This window comes from Callithrix jacchus, chromosome 6 (genome assembly GCF_049354715.1).
Source record: "Callithrix jacchus isolate 240 chromosome 6, calJac240_pri, whole genome shotgun sequence".
NCBI classification, from domain to species: domain Eukaryota; kingdom Metazoa; phylum Chordata; class Mammalia; order Primates; family Cebidae; genus Callithrix; species Callithrix jacchus.
Genome location: NC_133507.1, coordinates 112,923,173 through 112,942,864, shown reverse-complemented (window position 1 = coordinate 112,942,864; position 19,692 = coordinate 112,923,173). Strand labels below are relative to the sequence as shown.

The 19,692-nt window shown below is 37.0% G+C and overlaps 1 protein-coding gene across 1 annotated transcript in view; it reads left to right on the top strand.

The window, feature by feature from the left end:
- TMEFF2 (transmembrane protein with EGF like and two follistatin like domains 2) overlaps positions 1-19,692 on the top strand; it is a 248,993-nt gene that overhangs the window by 178,728 nt on the left and 50,573 nt on the right. The window contains exons 6-7 of the mRNA XM_002749577.6: positions 18,678-18,826; positions 19,561-19,620. Of these exons, the coding sequence (XP_002749623.1) occupies positions 18,678-18,826; positions 19,561-19,620 (209 nt within the window). The remainder of the gene's footprint in view (positions 1-18,677; positions 18,827-19,560; positions 19,621-19,692) is intronic.

Genomic DNA, 19,692 nt, shown 5'->3' with positions numbered 1-19,692 from the left:
TGTGTAGATTGCAAAAATTTTTTCCCATTCTGTTGGTTGCCAATTCACTCTAATGATTGTTTCTTTTGCTGTACAGAAGCTCTGAAGTTTAATTAGATCCCATTTGTCTATTTTGGCTTTTGTTGCCATTGCTTTTGGTGTTTTAGCCATAAAGTCTTTGCCTATGCCTATGTCCTTAATAGTTTTGCCTAGATTTTCTTCTAGGGTTTTTATGGTGTTAGGTCTTATGGTTAAGTCCTTAATCCATCTGGAGTTAATTTTAGTGTAAGGTGTCAGGAAGGGGTCCCGTTTCTGCTTTCTTCACATGGCTAGCCAGTTTTCCCAACACCATTTATTAAACAGGGGATCCTTTCCCCATTGCTTGTTTTTGTCAGGTTTGTCAAAGATCAGATGGTTGTAGATGTGTGGTGTTGCTCCAGAAGCCTCTGTTCTGTTCCATTGGTTTATGTCTCTGTTTTGATACCAGTACCATGCTGTTTTGATTCCTGTTGCCTTGTAGAATAGCTTGAAGTCTGGCAGCGTGATGCCTCCAGTTTTGTTCTTTTTGCTTAGGATTTTCTTGGCAATGCGGGCTCTTTTTTGGTTCCATACAGAAGTTTAAAGTGTTTTTTTTCAGTTCTGTGAAGAAAGTCATTGGTAGTTTGATGGGGATAGCATTAAATCTATAAATTACTTTGGGCAGTATGGCCATATTCACTTGTATCTCTCGATTTATGGGATTCTATCAGCTTTGGTCCATGCGCAAGTTCTGTCCTATGATATATGGCCATGGTCCCAAATATTGGTATTATCATTGTCCTCTATTTAAAGTAGTCTTCAGAATTTGTAAGCTAAAAAGTGAGTACCTTCCTGTGTGACCTAAGGCATTGAAGACATATATTGGTACATCTCTGAACAGGCCTTGTATTTAAACAACATTATTTTAAGTGTCTTATCCAGTAAAAACTTCTTTTGTTTTCTAAGACTGCAAGCCTATACTTTCAGTTAGTTTAGGCTGACACAGTGATTGCCTGAACTATGACACTGTATTATGATACAGTGAGACAATGCCAGCATTTGTGACACTGGAATTATGCTTCAAAGAAAAAAGAATGGACCCTAGTCTTTCAAGCAACCTGAAAGTTCTGGTTCCACTTTCCTGAATATGATTCCAAGCAAAATCAAATGTATGTTCTCACAGAAATGCACTTTCTCCTAAATGTCACACTTGAAATGTTTTCAGCCACTTATTAAGTGATCACCATTGTTTCCTGCATATGTATTATCTTTTAAAAAATATAGTTGCCCTTTTTTTTAGTGTGGATTGTTTAAATACAATTACTTCAAAGTGTATTACATATAAAACGCTTGTGCTTTCTGCTTCTTAAAAACACTGTGAACATGATAATCATTCTTTGGCCTCTAAAAAAAGTATACCCTAAAAAAAAGTATACTCTAATATGTGCAATTTAGCCACAGTTGCAGCTTTAATCATAAATTTTTTTAAATGGGCACACATATTGCAGATTATGTAGCCAAATGGACCAAGTTTGGAATGAGCATCTAAAACCCTGTATACATTTTAGTCATTACCAGCCTGGCATAAAAAGCTTCAGTGAAGTCTCTTGAATGCTGTTGAGCCATTTTAATGTCCCCCTGTCAATAAAAATATTCCAATAACAAATCACAGCTATCACTTTTAGATTCAATTTTTATAATCTTTTTTAGCCAAAAACCTTACATATCAAGATACAGCCCAATCCCTAATGTTAAGTAGGCACAAAGCCAACAGCATGCTGTCTCCCCAGGTAGCACACATGTATCAGGAAGGCAGAAGAACATTGCTGCCTAAGAAGTCTCTCTAAGCAAACAAAGGGAGGTGTTATCTGCTTTGCATTTGCTTGCCTTAACTACATTTACTGCTAAGATAGCTTATGAGTAGTAGGCTCTAGAAACCATAGTCAAAATAAAAACACTTCCTGCGAAAAGGCAATATGTTTTACTTCAAAGTATTTATATAATATTTAACATGCCTTCTGTTGCAGTCCATGATTAAATAATAATTGCATAAGTAATACACTGATACTCATTTTTCATCTTGTTCTACCTAAACTTTTCAACCCACAGAAAGTACTTTCAACCAAAACAGGCCCAAGTTTATTCGTTTTTCAGTAGCTGTCCCTGCCTCTTTGAAATAAAATATATGTCTTGATGCAAGTATAATCAGAAGTCAGATCAGAATAATCAAATGATCAAATCACTTAAATTAGACATAAACTGAATTGCCTAAACATGAAGAAACTGCTCAGTTGGGAAAGGCTTACAGCAGACAGTAACATTCAATCATTTTCCACCTCTGGAATAAATACGGAGTCATACTTTGAAGGATAGGTGATCTTAAGGACACTGATAACAAAGATTGGTAGATTAAGCAACCATTGGAAGAAAAGGCTGGTTGAGGTTTTATTCGGAATAAGCAGATTCAGACAGAGAATCTAAGCCATTTTGGGCATCACAATGAAGAAATATGAAAATTATATAATATGGCTTTTAATAGCAAGAATGTACAGAGATAATAAAAAGGCTAATTGCATGCACTGCATGTATCCTAGGGCTCTCAAACTCTGGGAACCTTAACCGTTCTCACTGATTACTGATCTTTAAGGCATGAAATTCATCATCATGTTTAAAATAATCTATTCTACCTATTAGGGGTATTTGGACCATTGTTTGGTAATTAAATACCAAAATGTCTAATAACTTGTACATGGTAGGTACTTCATTTATTCAACAAATATCTATTGCACAGCCACTAAACTAAGCATTTAATAAAAATTAACAAATATTTATCATATGTATAAATAAACTAATACTTTTTTGATAATTGAAACAAAACAACATGCATTGATCTAATGAATCATATAATTTGAATCTAAACTTTATGTCTAGATCACTGAAATCTAAGCATACTTTAAATTCAGAATGTATTCATTCATTTATACATTTTTTTCAACAAATATTTATTGAGTGTCTATTTTGTATCAACCATTGTTCTAGTTGTGAAAAATACAACACTGAACAAAGCAGATGAGGTCACTTTGTATGTGTAAGTGTATATTCTAGTGAAGAAAACAGACAAAAAAAAATCAAGTATGGGCCAGGCGTAGTGGCTCATTCCTGTAATCCTAGGACTCTGGGAGGCCGAGGTGGGCGGATCACCTGAGGTCAGGAGTTCGAGACCAGCCTGGCCAACATGGCGAAACCCTGTCTCTGCTAAAAATACAAAACTTAGCTGAGTGTGCTGGCCAGCACCATAATCCCAGCTACTTGGTAGGCTGAGGCATGAGAATCACTTGATCCCAGGAGGCAGAGGTTACAGTATGCCAAGATCATGCCACTGCACTCCAGCCTAGGGGATAGAGTGAGACTCTGTTTCAAAAAAAAAAAAAATCTAGTATATAATATCATACCATGATTCAGAGATGAAATTGGTGCTGTGTTAGATAGGGCAGTCAGGTTAGGCTTTTCAGAAAAGTAATATTGAGCCGTGCAACTATCTGAGATTAGGACATTCCAGGCAGAGGGAACAGCAAGTCAAAAAGTGGTGGTGGCAGAAGCATGTGGCCTGTTGGAGGAGCAGTCAAAGTCTAGTGTGGCTGATCACGGAAAGAGTGTATAAGATTGATCAGAAATAAAACAGGACAGGTAGTCAGGAGCCAGATCGCACAGGGCCTCATGAACCATGGTAACCTTATGAACCTTATTCTAAGGTCCAAGGGGAAAAAGCCTTTGGTAGATTTGGAGCAAGGGAATGATTCTCATTTACATTTTAAAGGCATTGCCCTAGCTGACCTGAGGAAGGGCAAAGTAGAAATGGGAGAGCAATTCAGAAGCTCTTTTATTTCCCTGGTAATTTATACATATGGACTTATCTTTTGCTGTTTTTATATCATGAGCATCTTAGTATCCTAATTCTGGACTAGCCTCTAGGTTTTCTATAATCAGGAAAGAGTATTTTTATTTACTATACACTTTTACTAATTTTTCTATACCTTTATATTACAATTTATATACTGATAGTTTTTCTTGATATTATAATAATAATGAATGTTTTGTGATCCAAGTGACTCTGTGATCTATGAGTATGAATACAAAGTTAAAGTCATCACATTTCTTTCTAAGTATTTTACACGTTTTTAATTGTATTCTGTTACTTTTGATTAGAACTTTACATTTTAAAAGGACTTTTGCATATTAGGGAAAAAAATCCTAAATTAGAGAACAAACCAGTTCATTTACTTAGGGCTAACAATTTAGTAAGGAAAACATAAGCTTAAACTTCAACTCCTGTGAAGGGGCCCCTAGCTAATATAACATTTGGATGAATAATGAAAGTATCCTACATTGTTTGGTGGTATAGGTCTCACCGTACCTTGAATATATCTGATGATAATCTAAGCATGCTTCAAATCTGCCTGCCTAATAACTGTCCAGTCTCAGTAGACCTGTGTCAGTGAGAAAGGTGTAGAACACATACTGTTCAGAGACACAACAAAAGTTATTACCCAGTGATTTTAAATTGTAATCAACTATGACTTATTTAAACAGAATTTATGTTTTATTCTATGTCCATATATAGCATAGCACTTAAAGATATGTACTTTGAAAACAAGATAAAATATGTAAAAATAAAAAATATTTTGAACTTAAAGAGATTATAACTGAGCTTGCTTAAAATAGAAGACTGACAATGTATAAAATGGATGACTAGAATGGATAAGGATGAATCCAATCTCCCTTACACACTATATATAATATATACAATCACCAAACAAATTAAAATAATAAAAATGTTGCCAAATTTCAGGTAATAACTGATGATAACTCTAGTATTTGTCAATAGCTTATTGGTTTTATTAAAATGATATTTCCTCTTAGAAGTAATTCAAAACACTCATTTAAAAACATATTACATTCCTATAGAGTCCACTTGCTATTACTGAAAAAAAAAAAGTCTACATTTGATTATGCAGCTTAAAAAGTCTTCTGAGATGAAGCCAAGAGCAGAACCATTTTGTACCTCCAGGGTTAAGAACAATGTGGATTATTTATCCAGTTCATTCTTGTCTTCTTACCACCCTTGCAGTCTTCACTGATTCTCCTCTGCCAGATCCTTTCCTATGTGAATTTATCAAGTTCCTCTGCCTTCCTTGCCCCTAGCACAGTGTTTTGCGTAGAGTAGCCACTCCACACAGAATGGTTGAATGAATGAATGGGCTCATGGGGATTCCTGTTTGATTTTTCAGCATTTCTTTAGTGTCCTTCCAATCAGTAAATTATTCAGTGATCCCTAAGAGTCCAGGGCTCTAACCATGTTCTTTATTGTTGGGGAATGCTTCCTTCCTGGGGTGGATGCTCCTAGGTTCTTTGCTTCTTTATCTGTAGCTATAGTCACTTAATCTCCAACCTTTGTTCATGCGGTTTAGTGAAAAACACATAGAGGAATTCAGCCCATTATCTAAAAAATGCTCGTTGAGTAAATAATAGATTTGAGTTAAAATACAATTCTGAGTTACTTGATTGATCTGGGATGAGAACGAGAATGACACCGTTAGGCAGAAATCCTCAGTAGAGAAAGGATTTACGTGTCCTCTTGTTACAAGTCACCCGGGAGACCAACTACTGAAATTCTACCCCTTTTCCAAATTCCAGCTTAAGCATCCCATCCTTCGTGAAAACTTTCTGTGCCTTCCAGGTGGAAGTAATTATTACTCCTCAGTTATAGCAAAATACGTCTTCATGCTAACAAAGCCAAGCTCTGATGACTCTGTCTTATGAATATTTGTTTTCCTCCTTCTGTTGTGATCTCTGTTACCAGCTGTAATCACAAGCATCATCTTTGTCTCTGATGGTCAGCCTAGTACCTGTTACCAAGTAGGTGTTCAGCTACACCTATGGGATTCAACTGAATTAAATGAGATCTGTGGTAAACTAAAATGTATATTCCTAGGTGGGGAAAAAAAGGGAGAAAAGGTGGCAGTAATAGTTGCAGACCTCCAAACATCTTTGACAAGAGGACCTTACCTGGGGTTCACTCTAGGAAGGTACTCACAGATCTTTTCCTTTCTTACTTTTTATTTTATTTTATTTTATTTTATTTATTTATTTATTTATTTATTTATTTTGGAGACGGAGTTTCGCTCTTGTTACCCAGGCTGGAGTGCAATGGCGCGATCTCGGCTCACTGCAGTCTCCACCTCCTGGGTTCAGGCAATTCTCCTGCCGCAGCCTCCCGAGCAGCTGGGATTACAGGCATGCGCTACCATGCCCAGCTAATTTTTTGTATCTTTAGTAGAGACAGGGTTTCACCATGTTGACCAAGATGGTCTCGATCTCTTGACCTCGTGATCCACCCGCCTCGGCCTCCCAAAGTGCTGGGATTACAGGCTTGAGCCACCGCGCCCGGACCTTACTTTTTAAAGCTTAATATTTGTGAGAAACTCAGAAGCATTTTTACTTCAAGGCAAAATGTTCAAACATTTCTACTTAAAGTCCTTCATCCCGAGAGTTTCAGAATAGCTCACAACTATTTCTGGCCACACAGTCCTCTCTCAGAGCAATCAAAACTCACCGGCAATACGGCAGGAAGTCAATGAGGAATGGCTAGTTTGAGCCTGTAAACTAAAATGCCACCATGTGTTTTTGAGTTTAACATTTTAGTGGGCAAACACATGAGATGAGGAGAAAGAGAGAGATGATTCCCTTCATATAATAAACTCTGCTTGAAAGTTGCTTTTATACAGACATAAACTCAATCTTTTCTTTCCATTTTCATTAACTTTATTTTTATTTAAGTTGTGGGGTACATGTGCAGAATGTGCAGGTTTGTTACATAGGTATACACATGCCATGGTGGTTTGCTGCATCCATCATCCCATCATCTACATTAGGTATTTCTCCTAATGCTATCCCTCCCCTATTCCCCCACCCCCTGTTACTCTCCCTTAGCCCCCACCCTGCAACAGACCCCAGTGTGTGGGTGTGTGATGTTCCCCTCCCTGTGTCCATGTGACACAAGAACAGAAAGCAGACATCGCTTGTTCTCACTCATAAATGAGTGTTAAACTCAATCTTAAATAGTTATTTACATTGTTCAACACCTCCTTAGGAATGAGAACATGTGGGAGCCTGTCAGGTGGTGGGGGGCTAGGGGAGGGATAGCAGGGGTTGGAGTATAGGGGAGGGATAGCATTAGGAGAAATATCTAATGTAGATGACGGGGTGATGGATGCAGCAAACCACCATGGCACGTGTATACCTATGTAACAAACCTGCACGTTCTGCACATGTACCCCAGAACTTAAAGTATGATAAATAAATAAAAAATAGTTATTTACAAAGAACCATCATGTTGGTCCAGTGGAATGTCTCCGTGCACATATTTCTTTTTCGAATTTTGTTTAAACAACTTAGAAATAAACTTTTTAAACAACTTAGAAATAAACTTTTCCGACCAAAATCATGCAAAAATTACCAAGATTGGCAGTTTAATCATTTTTAAGCAAAATGTCAAACCTAATAATTTTATTTTAAATGATAAAGTGCAGTGTTTTGAAACTATAAAAAGTAACATAATACTTGTGCTCTACCACCTAACTTTAAAAGATACAAACATTTAGCATATTCACTTTTGATCTTTTCTTAAGAACCATAACATTAAAGATAAAATTAAGGCATTCTCCTACATTAATTATATTTCTTGTCTTTCCAGATTTCAGGTACAGTAGGTACTCCTATAAACATTTGTCTTTATTCAATTATGATATTTATTATAGCATGGTATAATATGCATTATATATTATTTTTAAAGTAAATTTAAATTAAATTGACACCAAAATTAATAAGTAAGAGATTGATATAATCATAAACAGTAAACATTTGCTATAAGTTCTAATTATGAAGGGTTAGTTAATACCAGCATGATTTAATTAGTACTTTATTTTTATATTCAATTATAACAGTATAATCTTTAGCAAACATCAACTGGGAAATAACATGTTACAAAAACACTAAGAATTAATTCCAGATGATTTGTTGCAGGTACACAAATGTCACCTTATTTTCCTACCTTTCTACCATAAGATGAAAAAGGTCTATTGAAACTTGTTAAATTGAGGATTTGTCGTTTTCATATACTACCTGTCATTCATTTTATATACACACACTCACAACACACACACTTACTCACTGCTTATCTCTGAGCTCCCTGAGAGCCAAGGAACAAAAAAATACAAAAGATCCTATAACCGACCCAATTATCTAACAAAAGGAGATGTGCTGTATCACCTGGTAGGACTATCTTGTGTTCTCTGAAAATAATTATCATGAGTGCTCTTATAATAAGATAAACGAACATAAGCCAAATAAATAAAAACCACCTGAACAATGTAGTGGCCAATTATTTTCAAACTAGCAATTTTATCTAAATGCAAAGCTATAATTCATCTGTCATTTCTTATCTTTCATGGATAATATCCAAGGCCATGATGTGAAATTGCAGTTTCATGGGAAATCTAAACTGTAATGATGTTCATACACGTTTATTCCTAAAAGCCTTTTGTCAGGTGAAAGCATAGTCCAGAGGGCCAGTTGGTAAATCAAAAACATGAAGCCACCCCGATCACCAAAGTAGGTGCGGGAGTCCTGACGCTTGGGAATGTGCTTAAACAATCAGTATGATAATGACAGAATGGAGCGAGTGGGAATCTAGTCTATCACATTATTCAAAAGTGATTGTTTTAGTAACTTTATTGTATTGTTTTTCCTTCCAACTTTTTATTATGGGGTTTTCATGCTTCCTGACTCTGGTGTGTATAAAGACCCATCCAGTTGGAGCAACCACACTTCTCTGTGATCATGAAGTTACCCTTGGTTATTGAATATGTTTTCCAGCTTAATGAGCAAGCACATCCACATGATGCTAATGAGGAATTTTGCTTCAGGATACTTTTACAAATGTACATGAGTAAGAAGAATTGTTTGCTTTGATTATTTTAAGATGTAAATGTAGCTACTTCTAAAAAGAAAAAATAATCCTGAGGAAAAGGCAATTGTGATCCATGACAATGGACAGAGAGTTAAATCCTGCTTCCATCTATCATATGTACTGAAGAGGGGCGTGGGAGCAACTTCTGCCTTGGAAGGAGCCTTGTTTACTCACTAACACAGTGGTCGTTAATAAGTCTCTACTGCCCCTATGGTTTTGTTCCAGTCATTTTAAATCAACCCTGGAACCAGGCACAGTACACATTAATACAAGGCATTGTTCTCCTTCAACTGTAGCTAAGGGTGCTTGCATGCTATCACTGTTTTGATAGAAGCCTATCTGCTTCTATGCCAATAGTGAAGAAAGAAAACTCTCTCTACGAGGAAAGAAACCTTTCCTGAGTCACACACACAGCTTCCTCCCTGGCAGCTCCTGTAATAAGTTTCTAGTTTGGAACATACTACAGATCAGGTAAAAAAAGCAGCAAAGGGTAAAACAGGAAGGACATGGTGGTGACATTTTTGCCTTAGTACTTCACTATCATATGCCTTAGTATCAAGCCACCAAGCCCTAATGATTCTTCCTTTTCTTCCGTATAGTTAATGTCTGGCTCTGAGGCTTTCCTTCCTTGTCCCTATACCTAACAGCAATAGCCTGGGAACTAGTCCCTCTGCCTGCACCCTCCTGCTATGTTGACCTTCTTATCCCACTGTGCTCAGAAAGCTTTCAGGACTCCCCATTGTCCAGAAGATAAAGGTCACTCCTTGGACTGGAATTGAGGCCCTTTGCAATCTGTTTCAAGCGTTGTGTTCAGCCATATTGGATGGGAAGAGTTTGTTCTAATCAGACTGATCTATCTGTGATCCTCCCAGCACACTGTACACTGTCTTCCTCCATACATTTCCCCAGGCATTCTCTGCACCACTCTTCTTCATCTAAATCCTAATCTTTCCAGACAGTTCACTTTCCACCTCCTCCTCCCTATCTTACAGCATTAAGCAAAAGAGTCATAAGGAAGTTGGAGCGAGGCACCAGACACAGGAGAACCTCACAATAATTTCACCCCATTTTTTGCCACTTGGTTTTGGTTTTACTTGGCAAATTAATTCGGTTGACCGCTCTGCACTGATGTTTTTTGATCAGTATGTTTAATCAAAACATACTGTCATCTGGTTCCTGTCATCTGACACCAAACACATATTGCATGAAGTATGTGTCATATGAATAAAGCCGTTTAAAGCATGTCACTGAATAGTGTACATGAAACAAGACTATTAAATTTCTTATAATGGAATGAATAGGAAAGAGAAAAAAGATGTGGTTGGAGCCAGAGTAGCTGGGATTTCTCAATAAAGGATGCAAACCTTCTCCCACAGAAAGAGCTAACTTGCTTTAAGATACTGATTTCTGAATGCACCTCCAGACGTTATTGCACCAAAATTTGTCATGATTAATCTATCTTACATACAGTAAATTTGGAAAATCTCTTAGCCTTAGAGAGTGAGAAAGAATATCCAATATAATTGCAGCTCACCATGGCTGCACATCAGAATCATCTGCAACACTTTTGACAACAGCAATTACCTAAACCTCACACCAGACCTCCTAGATGAGAATCTCTGAGTTGCAACCCAAGCATTTGGGTTTTTTAAATATTCCACAGAAGATTTTGATATGCATCCAGAATTTGAAAGCCAGGATTTGAAAGCCAGAAGTTAATGATGGACAATATTTATTTGATTACAACTTCTCAGAAACTGTTAGGCCGTTGATACACGTTTAGTGACTATAGTCTTGAGTCATTATCTCCCTTTTCACAGGTGAGGATTCTAAGGCTTGGGAAAGTTATGTAGCCCAGTGCCATCCAGCTAGTAAGAAAGCCTGCATTAAATACAGGTTTATCTAATGCCAAATTCCAACCTCTAGTCAAATTCTCCATCTACATTTACTATAATTAGGCATTATTTCAACGTGTGGCTATCAGTCTCTTTCCCAGCAATAGTTCTTCCTCTTCAATATGTGATTCTGTTTCTGAAAGTTCTTCCACCAAGGGCAAGAGTTTCGCAGCTCAGGTTTCCTTTGATTGACTATTTGTTGTCCTAGTCTATTTCCGATCAGTGAGGCCCAGTATTCCCAAGACCTTCCGTATATAATGGACCAACTTCTATGTTTTGCCTCCTTATAAAGAGATTGATACTAATGGCAACTAAGCTTTTTCCACATGCAAGATAAGCCTGGCCACCCTGGAAAACCTGAGTGCGGTCCTGGGTAATGTTTCTGGAGAAGGGCATTATTCTTTCCTCCTAGATTTCAAAACTCAAAGGATTGCCCACTCTAAGTTAAAAAAAAAAGTCACCTGAGACCTGATATGGGAAAAGACTTACTAGGCCTACCAGTCAGTCAATGCTTTTCTACCCTTTGAATAGAGGGTTTTATTTTCCAATGCATTTTCATGTCTTTTACCTCATTTTATTCTCTCACAATTCACAGTCATTCCTGCACTGCAGTTTCCTTACAGATAAAATACTTATAATCAAGTTCCATCAAAAGGAGTGATGTGAGAGTTAATGAGTAAATGGGCTTAAAGTATCACAAGCATCTTGAATGAAAGGTACACACTGTTTTTACTGTTATTAATATAATGCAGTTCATCCATTACGGATCTGACAGGGAGCACAGACAGCCGCTCTGACCTCATTTACTAGCCAAGTCGAGAGGGTCTGCATAATGGCCCCAGAGACAGCCTCAAGGGAAACAAAACCACAGTCAAGGTCCAAAACAACCCAGAAAGCCAGCCTCACTGCAGTGCAGTTGGGCGCTTTGAAACTGACTAGGAATATTGTATGGTCAAAATACGGAATGGACACCGAGTCAAGGACCTTTAGAGAGGAATAAGTGACAGCCATGTTTAATAGATGAAACAAAATCTAGCGAAATTAGAGGGCAGCCACAAACCAGACACATGAATAAGTAATTTGCTAGCTGCCAGGTTCCGCATTCTCACATTCTGGCAGATGACAAGGCACTTCTAAATACACAGAGAGGCTTATTTAACTCATTGCAGAGCATCCGTGGAAGAGCCATTTTAAGTGAGGCAGGGAATTAAATTAATGTCAAACTCCCCAAAAATATTGATGAGATAGTTATAAATGTATATGAGTTGTCTTAAATACTACCTTTTACTTCCTATAATTTAGGTTCCTTACTCCATCAAGTGGTCTTTAAAAATTATTTCCTATTTCTCTTCTGTCTTTTAATTCCGAGAGCTAATGTTTTCAGTCAATGTTAATTTTCTTCGAAGGATTTTCAGAGGGTAGTATTACCACATAGAGACCCCTGAAACTATTATTTTCCGGTAAAACTGATTCTTTTTCTTTGTAGCCTAGAAGAAAAGAGATCTATGTAATCTCAGTGTCAAAATGTCAAAGACTGAGATAGCTTGAAAAAATAAGAAGAAAAGAAAAGAAAACACAAAAAAACCTTAAAGGCATTCGAGCAGTCCTCAGCCTTACAAATCCTTCGCTCACATAAAATACTTGTGACATGCTATAATTAACTAGTTACTCCTCTCAGAATGAGTAATAATGCAATTATTTGCCAAAAGCAGTGAAGGGATAGTTTCTGTTTTCAAAAATGTGTGCCTTTCATTTCTGTAGAAAGAAAAACCCTTGATTAATTCACATAAGCTGCTAAAGTGACCTGCAGTTTCACCATTACATGATATGATAATTGCTACCTTTTTCTTTTCATTTTTTTAATTTTTAATTACTTGTTTATTTAGAGACAGGGCCTCACTATTTTGCCCAGGCTGCTCTCCTGACCTCAAGTGACCTTCCTGCTTCAGCCCCCTGAGTGGCTGGGACTACAGGCATACACCACCACACCAGGCTCTTCTGTCACCTTTTCATCAGAGCCTTACGGTTTTCAGTGGTTTACCATAGCAATAAACTACAAGTTGCTATAATGTTCAAATTGTACTGGTGCCTGAAACCGTACCCAAATACCACAAACAAGAAGTAGTAGCCTGGCTGGTGAAAGCATTTTCTTGCCCCAATTGGATATTGACACGATTGAGGTTACTAAGTCCTTGTTCCCAGCTTCCTTGGTCTGTGGAGACAAAAATAAAAGGACAGTGAGCCTTGGTTCTTCAGGAACCACCTCTCCTTTGGAGACCCCACATCTGCCAAGTAGCCCAAAGTTATGTCTCCTAGGTTCTAACGTACAGCGCAATGGACAGTTTCAACTCCTTCCAACAACATCCGCCATTCTCTCAGTAATATTTTCAACAATCATTCATTGAAGATGTTTGTAAGGCACTGTACTAGATACCAGGACATCAAAGGTAAGTAAGGCACCTTCCCTTAAGAAGGTTGCATAAAAGTAGAGGTATAAACAAGTAAATAAGTACATTACTAATGCAGTAAATGTACCACAGAGGTGGGTGTGAGCCTACCCACACACACACATACACAAATTCTTTCACTCATAAACACACAAAACCCCCGGTACCCCATGATTGTAAACTTCCCACAATTCCTCTTTAAAAGTTTCAAAGCAGACACTTGGAAAAAACTTAATGCTAAAACTGTCTAATTTTGTAATTTCAGTAGAGTCCATTGAGCTACACATTTGTGTGTGTGTGTGTGTGCATATAAATACTTGTTTTTCTGTGGATGTTTCTATAGCATTTTATTTAAGGATAAAATATTTTGAGCAACTGATTCTTTAGATAGTCAGATTAATCTAATGCCCATAAAATCAGTGACTAATTCTAAAACCAGGTTTTAGTTTGCAGTATCTTAAAACTAACATTCACTGATATATTCCAATGATTAAAAAAAAAAAAAGTCCTGGATTACTTGTTTGAGAAAGGCAAAGACCAAGAGTCAATGTGATTTAATTCATAAAATCGTGAATGTTTGGTACTCCAAGAGAAGACATAATCTTGTTTTTCAAATCCTATTTACTCAAAGGATTCCTTTAATCAGGGAATGATAGGAATGTGGGTCTTTCTTTGTACTTTCAGTATGCAGAACAGAACAGGTTCTGGCATCAGACTGCCCAGATTTGAAATTAGGCTCTTCCATTTTCAAGCTGTGAGACATCTCCGAGTCTCAATTTTCTTACCTGTAAGATGGAGATAGTAACAGCAACCGCCTTTCTTTAAGAATGTAAAATTGTTCACGCCTGTAATCCCAGCACTTTGGGAGGCTGAGGCGGGTGGATCACGAGGTCAAGAGATCGAGACCATTCTGGTCAACATGGTGAAATCCCGTCTCTATTAAAAATACAAAAATTAGCTGAGCATGGTGGTACGTGCCTGTAATCCCAGCTACTTAGGAGGCTGAGGCAGGAGAATTGCCTGAACCCAGGAGGCAGAGGTTGTGGTGAGCCGAGATCGCGCCATTGCACTCCAGCCTGGGTAACAAGAGTGAAACTCCATCTAAGAAAAAAAAAAAAGAATGTAAAATTGTTAGTGTATTCATTCATTTTATTTAGTTATCTATTCAACAGGTAGCTATTGAAAGTTTCATGTGTACAAGGTACTGAGCAGGTTGGGGAATGCAGAGGTAATTCAGTCACTGCAAATAGAGATCAAGATGGACTTAGAGCTTCAGACCATGGTCCTGGAATCCTGCATGTTTTTCTAATTAAATAAGCTTAATACACATAGCTACATGGAATACTACACGGACATGGAATACTACACGGAATATTACATGGACTATGTAATCAGAGTCCATTGGTCTTTTGGAAACATAGAAATAAATGGTGGGTCCTTGATCATTTATTACCATTTTCTTTTACCCAAGCTTCATTGTTTTTGTGTTTTGTTTGGTTTTTGAAACAGAGTCTCACTCGTCACCCAGGCTAGAGTGCAGTGGCAGGATCTCAGCACACTGCAACCTCTGCCTCCCTGGATCAAGCAATTATCTTGCCTCAGCCTCTTGAGTAGCTGGGTTTATAGGCACCTGCCAGCATATCTGGCTAATTTTTGTATTTTTAGTAAAGACAGCATTTTGCTGTGTTAGCCAAGGTGATCTCGAACTCCTGACCTCAGGTGATCCTCCCACCTTGGCCTCCCAAGGTGCTAGGATTACAGGCATGAGCCACTGTGCCCAGCCAGCTTCATTGTTTTCAAGCCATTTTAGCAAAATTTGAAGTTACTTCCACTTATTCAAAAACTACATATATTCTCCATAGACTTCCAATTTCCAATGATTGCTGAGAGTTGTAGGGAGTTTTCTAAAATTTACTCTTGCATTTATTTAATATTTAAAAGTATATAAAGTAGGGAGCAAAGATGGGGGTTAATGATGAGAATAGGCAATCGAGAAAAAGACCAATATAATCCATGCTTTCCTGAAGCTTATATCCCTGGGAAACTTTCACCTCGAGGAATTAATCTATGTCCTCCTCTTGGGCTGAGAATAAAAACGCCAACTGTCTATACCTGTTTCTTAGCCATCCCATGAAATATTTTATTTGAGACAACAAGAGTCAGGAATTTCCAGAGGAAGCAAATCTTGAAAGGAGACCTTGAGTGAGCAATACTCGGAAAGGAAAGGTGAGAGGCTATCAGCAGCAGAAAAGCTGTGGAACTAAAACCAGATTAGTCAAAGTGAATAAAATAAAATAAATATACCGATTGGAAAAGGAGAATCTTGTAAAATAGCCTGCACAATTATTCAATTTGGTGTTAAACCTTAAGTGAATTTTTCACTGAAACATTGATACTAACCAGTCTAATTCGATCAACTTTTATCTTTCTCTCTGTATTTGTCTGTTTTCACACTGCTGATAAAGACATACCCCCGAGACTGGGCAATTTACAAAAGAAAGAGGTTTAATGCACTCACAGTTCCACGTGGGTAAGGAGGCCTCACAAACATGGTGGAAGGTGAAAGCCATGGCAGCTGACGAGAAGAGAGCTTGTGTAGAGAAACTTTCCTTTATAAAACCATCAGATCTCATGAGCCTTATTCACTATCATGAGAATAGTGTGGGAAAAACCTGCCTCCATGATTCAATTATCTCCCACCAGGTCCCTTCCACACATGTGGGAATTATTGGAGCTACAATTCAAGATGAAAGTTTGGTGTGGACACAGACAAACCAAATAACCATCTCTGTTCCCTTTGCGCCATTTTGTCATGCTATCAAATGGGTTTCTGAACTGCCAATTATTTTTTGTCTGTGTATATATATATATATATATATATGGTGTACCTTTCTAAATTTCTTTGGACTGATATCTTATCTAATTTACCATTTACTTAAATGACAGAACATACCTTTCTCTCTGTTTGTCCGTTGTGAACAAATGACCTTATAAAAGACATTGAAGGAGATAATTCCTAGAGTCTAACACAACAACAGTTAGAATCTAAAGTGGTTGGAAGGCAAAATAAACTACCTTTTTAAAAACGCAAATGTCAACCTCCACTCCTTATTTATTCAGTACAACAGTTAAGGCTTGGCCTACATAGTCACTTCTCCACATCCACTCTGTAAGGACCAGAAGCTCTTTGAACACGTAGGCAGCTCCTGATCTCAGATTTTCAGATGCCAAGAATCAGTTGAGGTAGCAATGTCATGTTCCATTGCTTGTGATCACATGACAACGTCAAAGCTGAGGTAGGAACACCGCTCCTCAATGAGTTAAGTGTTTAGAGATGGTTGCCATCTGTTCTACCTATTTGTTCCTAAATAGGTAAATGTAAAAATAACCAGGCATTCCTAAAGCAATTCTCTTACAAAAAAAAAAAAAAAAAAAAAAAAGCTCATTATCACATTTTCTGCCAACATTTTTAAACAGCAATCTAGGTAATTCTGACACAGATGGTCTAAGGACTACAGTCTGAGATGCACTGGTGTGTAGACAAACCCTCTCTCACTCAATCAACAGACTGATCAAGCAGTGAATCCCAGGAATTGAGTCTGGTGCCAGGATGACTACTTACGAATATAAAATGTTAGCAGCTACCCCAGATTTACTGGGGCCCAGAAATCTGCTTATGAATCTAGATATTTAAAAGTTCTCCAGAAGATTCTAGTAACACACAGTCTGTGGTATTAGAGAGAAGGGGTTGGGTTTTAGCTTCACAAATCTGTAAGTGAGTCCTTATTCCACAATTTACCACTGTCTAACCTTAGGTAATATCGCTGGTCTGTAAGACAGCTGTTGTGAGGGTTAAATAAAGCAATGCATGTTGAGAGTCTAGCATGTAGTAACCTGCTTGCCATTGTGTGCCTAACGCTCAGTAAGATATATAGAGGTAAAAATGTGTGCCTCATGACTTTGAGAAACGTATAATCTATTTACAAAAACATCACAAATATTAATAAAAATTTAAAATATGAGTTTATATTTTAAAGTTGTAACATGTTTGTACACACACACCAAAAAAACACACAAGACACAATATTCAGAATAATAGAGAAGTATGAAGACATAGGAACAATCATGTAAAATTTGGTTTAAAATGTTTAATTCTTCTAGTTTAGGTAAACTAGTTCTCATTAAATCACCAAATTTTTGTTTAGATTATAGAAAAATATTAACATCATGAGTGGCAATCAACCTTTATTTATTATTTTATTATTTAAAATGAGAGGTAGAAAAATAGTGGTGTATACCTGGGAAAGGGGTTCATATATGCTGACAGGGGCCTAAGACAAGCCTGAAATTGTATACAGAAGCATTGTTTATATGAATATGGTCATTTCTGGGGAGAGATTCATACTTTCATTTTTCCAAAGGGTTTTATGCCCCCCTAAAATATGAAAGATCACTGAAGATTTCCATTTAGTACATTTTATGTGCATCCTTATTTATACCAAAGAAATATCACTCCTGATTGCTTGCCAAATAATTGTTTGCTTTCTCTGAACTGTCTTCTGAGTCAGTTTTCCACAAGCTTTAACCATTCAAATATCTCAAGAAAAGAAGGAACAGTAAGATTCAATTTTTTAAAAATCTGAGTTTCATGACTACTTCAGCCTATTCATATTCTGAAGACATCAGCATGGAAATTTATGTATATGTTTTAAAAGTTACAGGACAGTGATTAACTGACCATCCTCTTTTAGTTTTTTCTTTTCCTTTCTTTTTCTTTCTTTCTTTTTTTTTTTTTTTTTTTTTTTCCTGAGATGGAGTCTCTGTCACCCAGGCTGGAGTGCAGTGGCACCATCTCGGCTTACTGTAACCTCCACCTCCCGGGTTCAAGCAATTCTCCTGACTCAGCCTCCCAAGTTGCTGGGGTTACAGACGCCTGGCCACCACACCCAGCTAATTTTTGTATTTTTAGTAGAGATGGGATTTCACTCTGTTGGCCAGGATGGTCTCAATCTCTTGACCTCGTGATCCACCCACCTCAGCCTCCCAAAGTGCTGGGATTACAGGGGTGAGCCACTGCACTTGGCCCCTTTTCATTTTTCATTCATTGCTCAGTCTTTTGAATTATTTTTCATTAGTTCTGTGTTTCTTTTCTTCTCAGGTAGAAAAGTGGAGGAACTTTTCTGGAAAGATACAACTCAATTTTACCAACTTGCATTTTGTCAACTTAGCAATTCTTTCATTTGTGTTTTATTTACAATGTGGTAACAACACTATTGGTGTTACATATTTTTATTTATCTCTTTTTTTTAGGTGTGTGTGTAACATTGACTGTTCTCAAACCAACTTCAATCCCCTCTGTGCTTCTGATGGGAAATCTTATGATAATGCATGTCAAATCAAAGAAGCATCGTGTCAGAAACAGGAGAAAATTGAAGTCATGTCTTTGGGTCGATGCCAAGGTAATATTCACACCAAAATTCATTTCAAAGAATGTTTTTAGCCTTCGTGCAAAAATGAAAAGTGAAGCAAACTCCTTATTAGACAGCTATTCCATTTCCAAAAGGCAGTTTTTATTTATAATAGACAGTAGAGTCTACTGTAGTATTTGTGTCGATTATAGGAGTTTGAGGGGCTCTCAACTACAGTCCAGATCTGTTTCTATACAATGGAACTGTGTTGTCACAATGCCACAAACACAGAAGCTAATCTTCACAAAATAGCAGACATTTTTCTTGCCAAGGGAAAAAAGAAAGTCAAAAACATTTTTTAAAAGAATCTAATAATTTATTAGACATTCTTGAAATTAAAAGCAAATAACTCCATTTTTATGTATTGATTCAGTACAAATATTTAAAATGCATTTCTAAAAGCAAAAGGTACTAGAATGTTCTATTGTCTTTCTTGTTCAGAAGCAAGCATTTTGTTAGTTTTTGATTTGTTATTCCTTTGCCCAATTATTCTCAGTTAAAATTGTGAATCTTTTTCTTGTCTCAAACTTTAGAAAACTATCATCATTCTATTATTTGCTCTCAAACAGAAATTGACATTGTAAATCTGTCTTTGCATACAGGTTGCTTAGAAGTACAGTTGTAAAAATTCCTTAATTGCAATGAAGATATTATTGTTGGAGGAAATATATGTTTAACATTAGATATTCATGAAACAATTTTTATTGCTAATTTTTTTTACACAGATAACACAACTACAACAACTAAGTCTGAAGATGGGCATTATGCAAGAACAGATTATGCAGGTACATAATATTTTCTACTACAAAATGTGAGCATGTCTATTAAAAGAAAGTCCTGGGAAATGGCTGTTTACC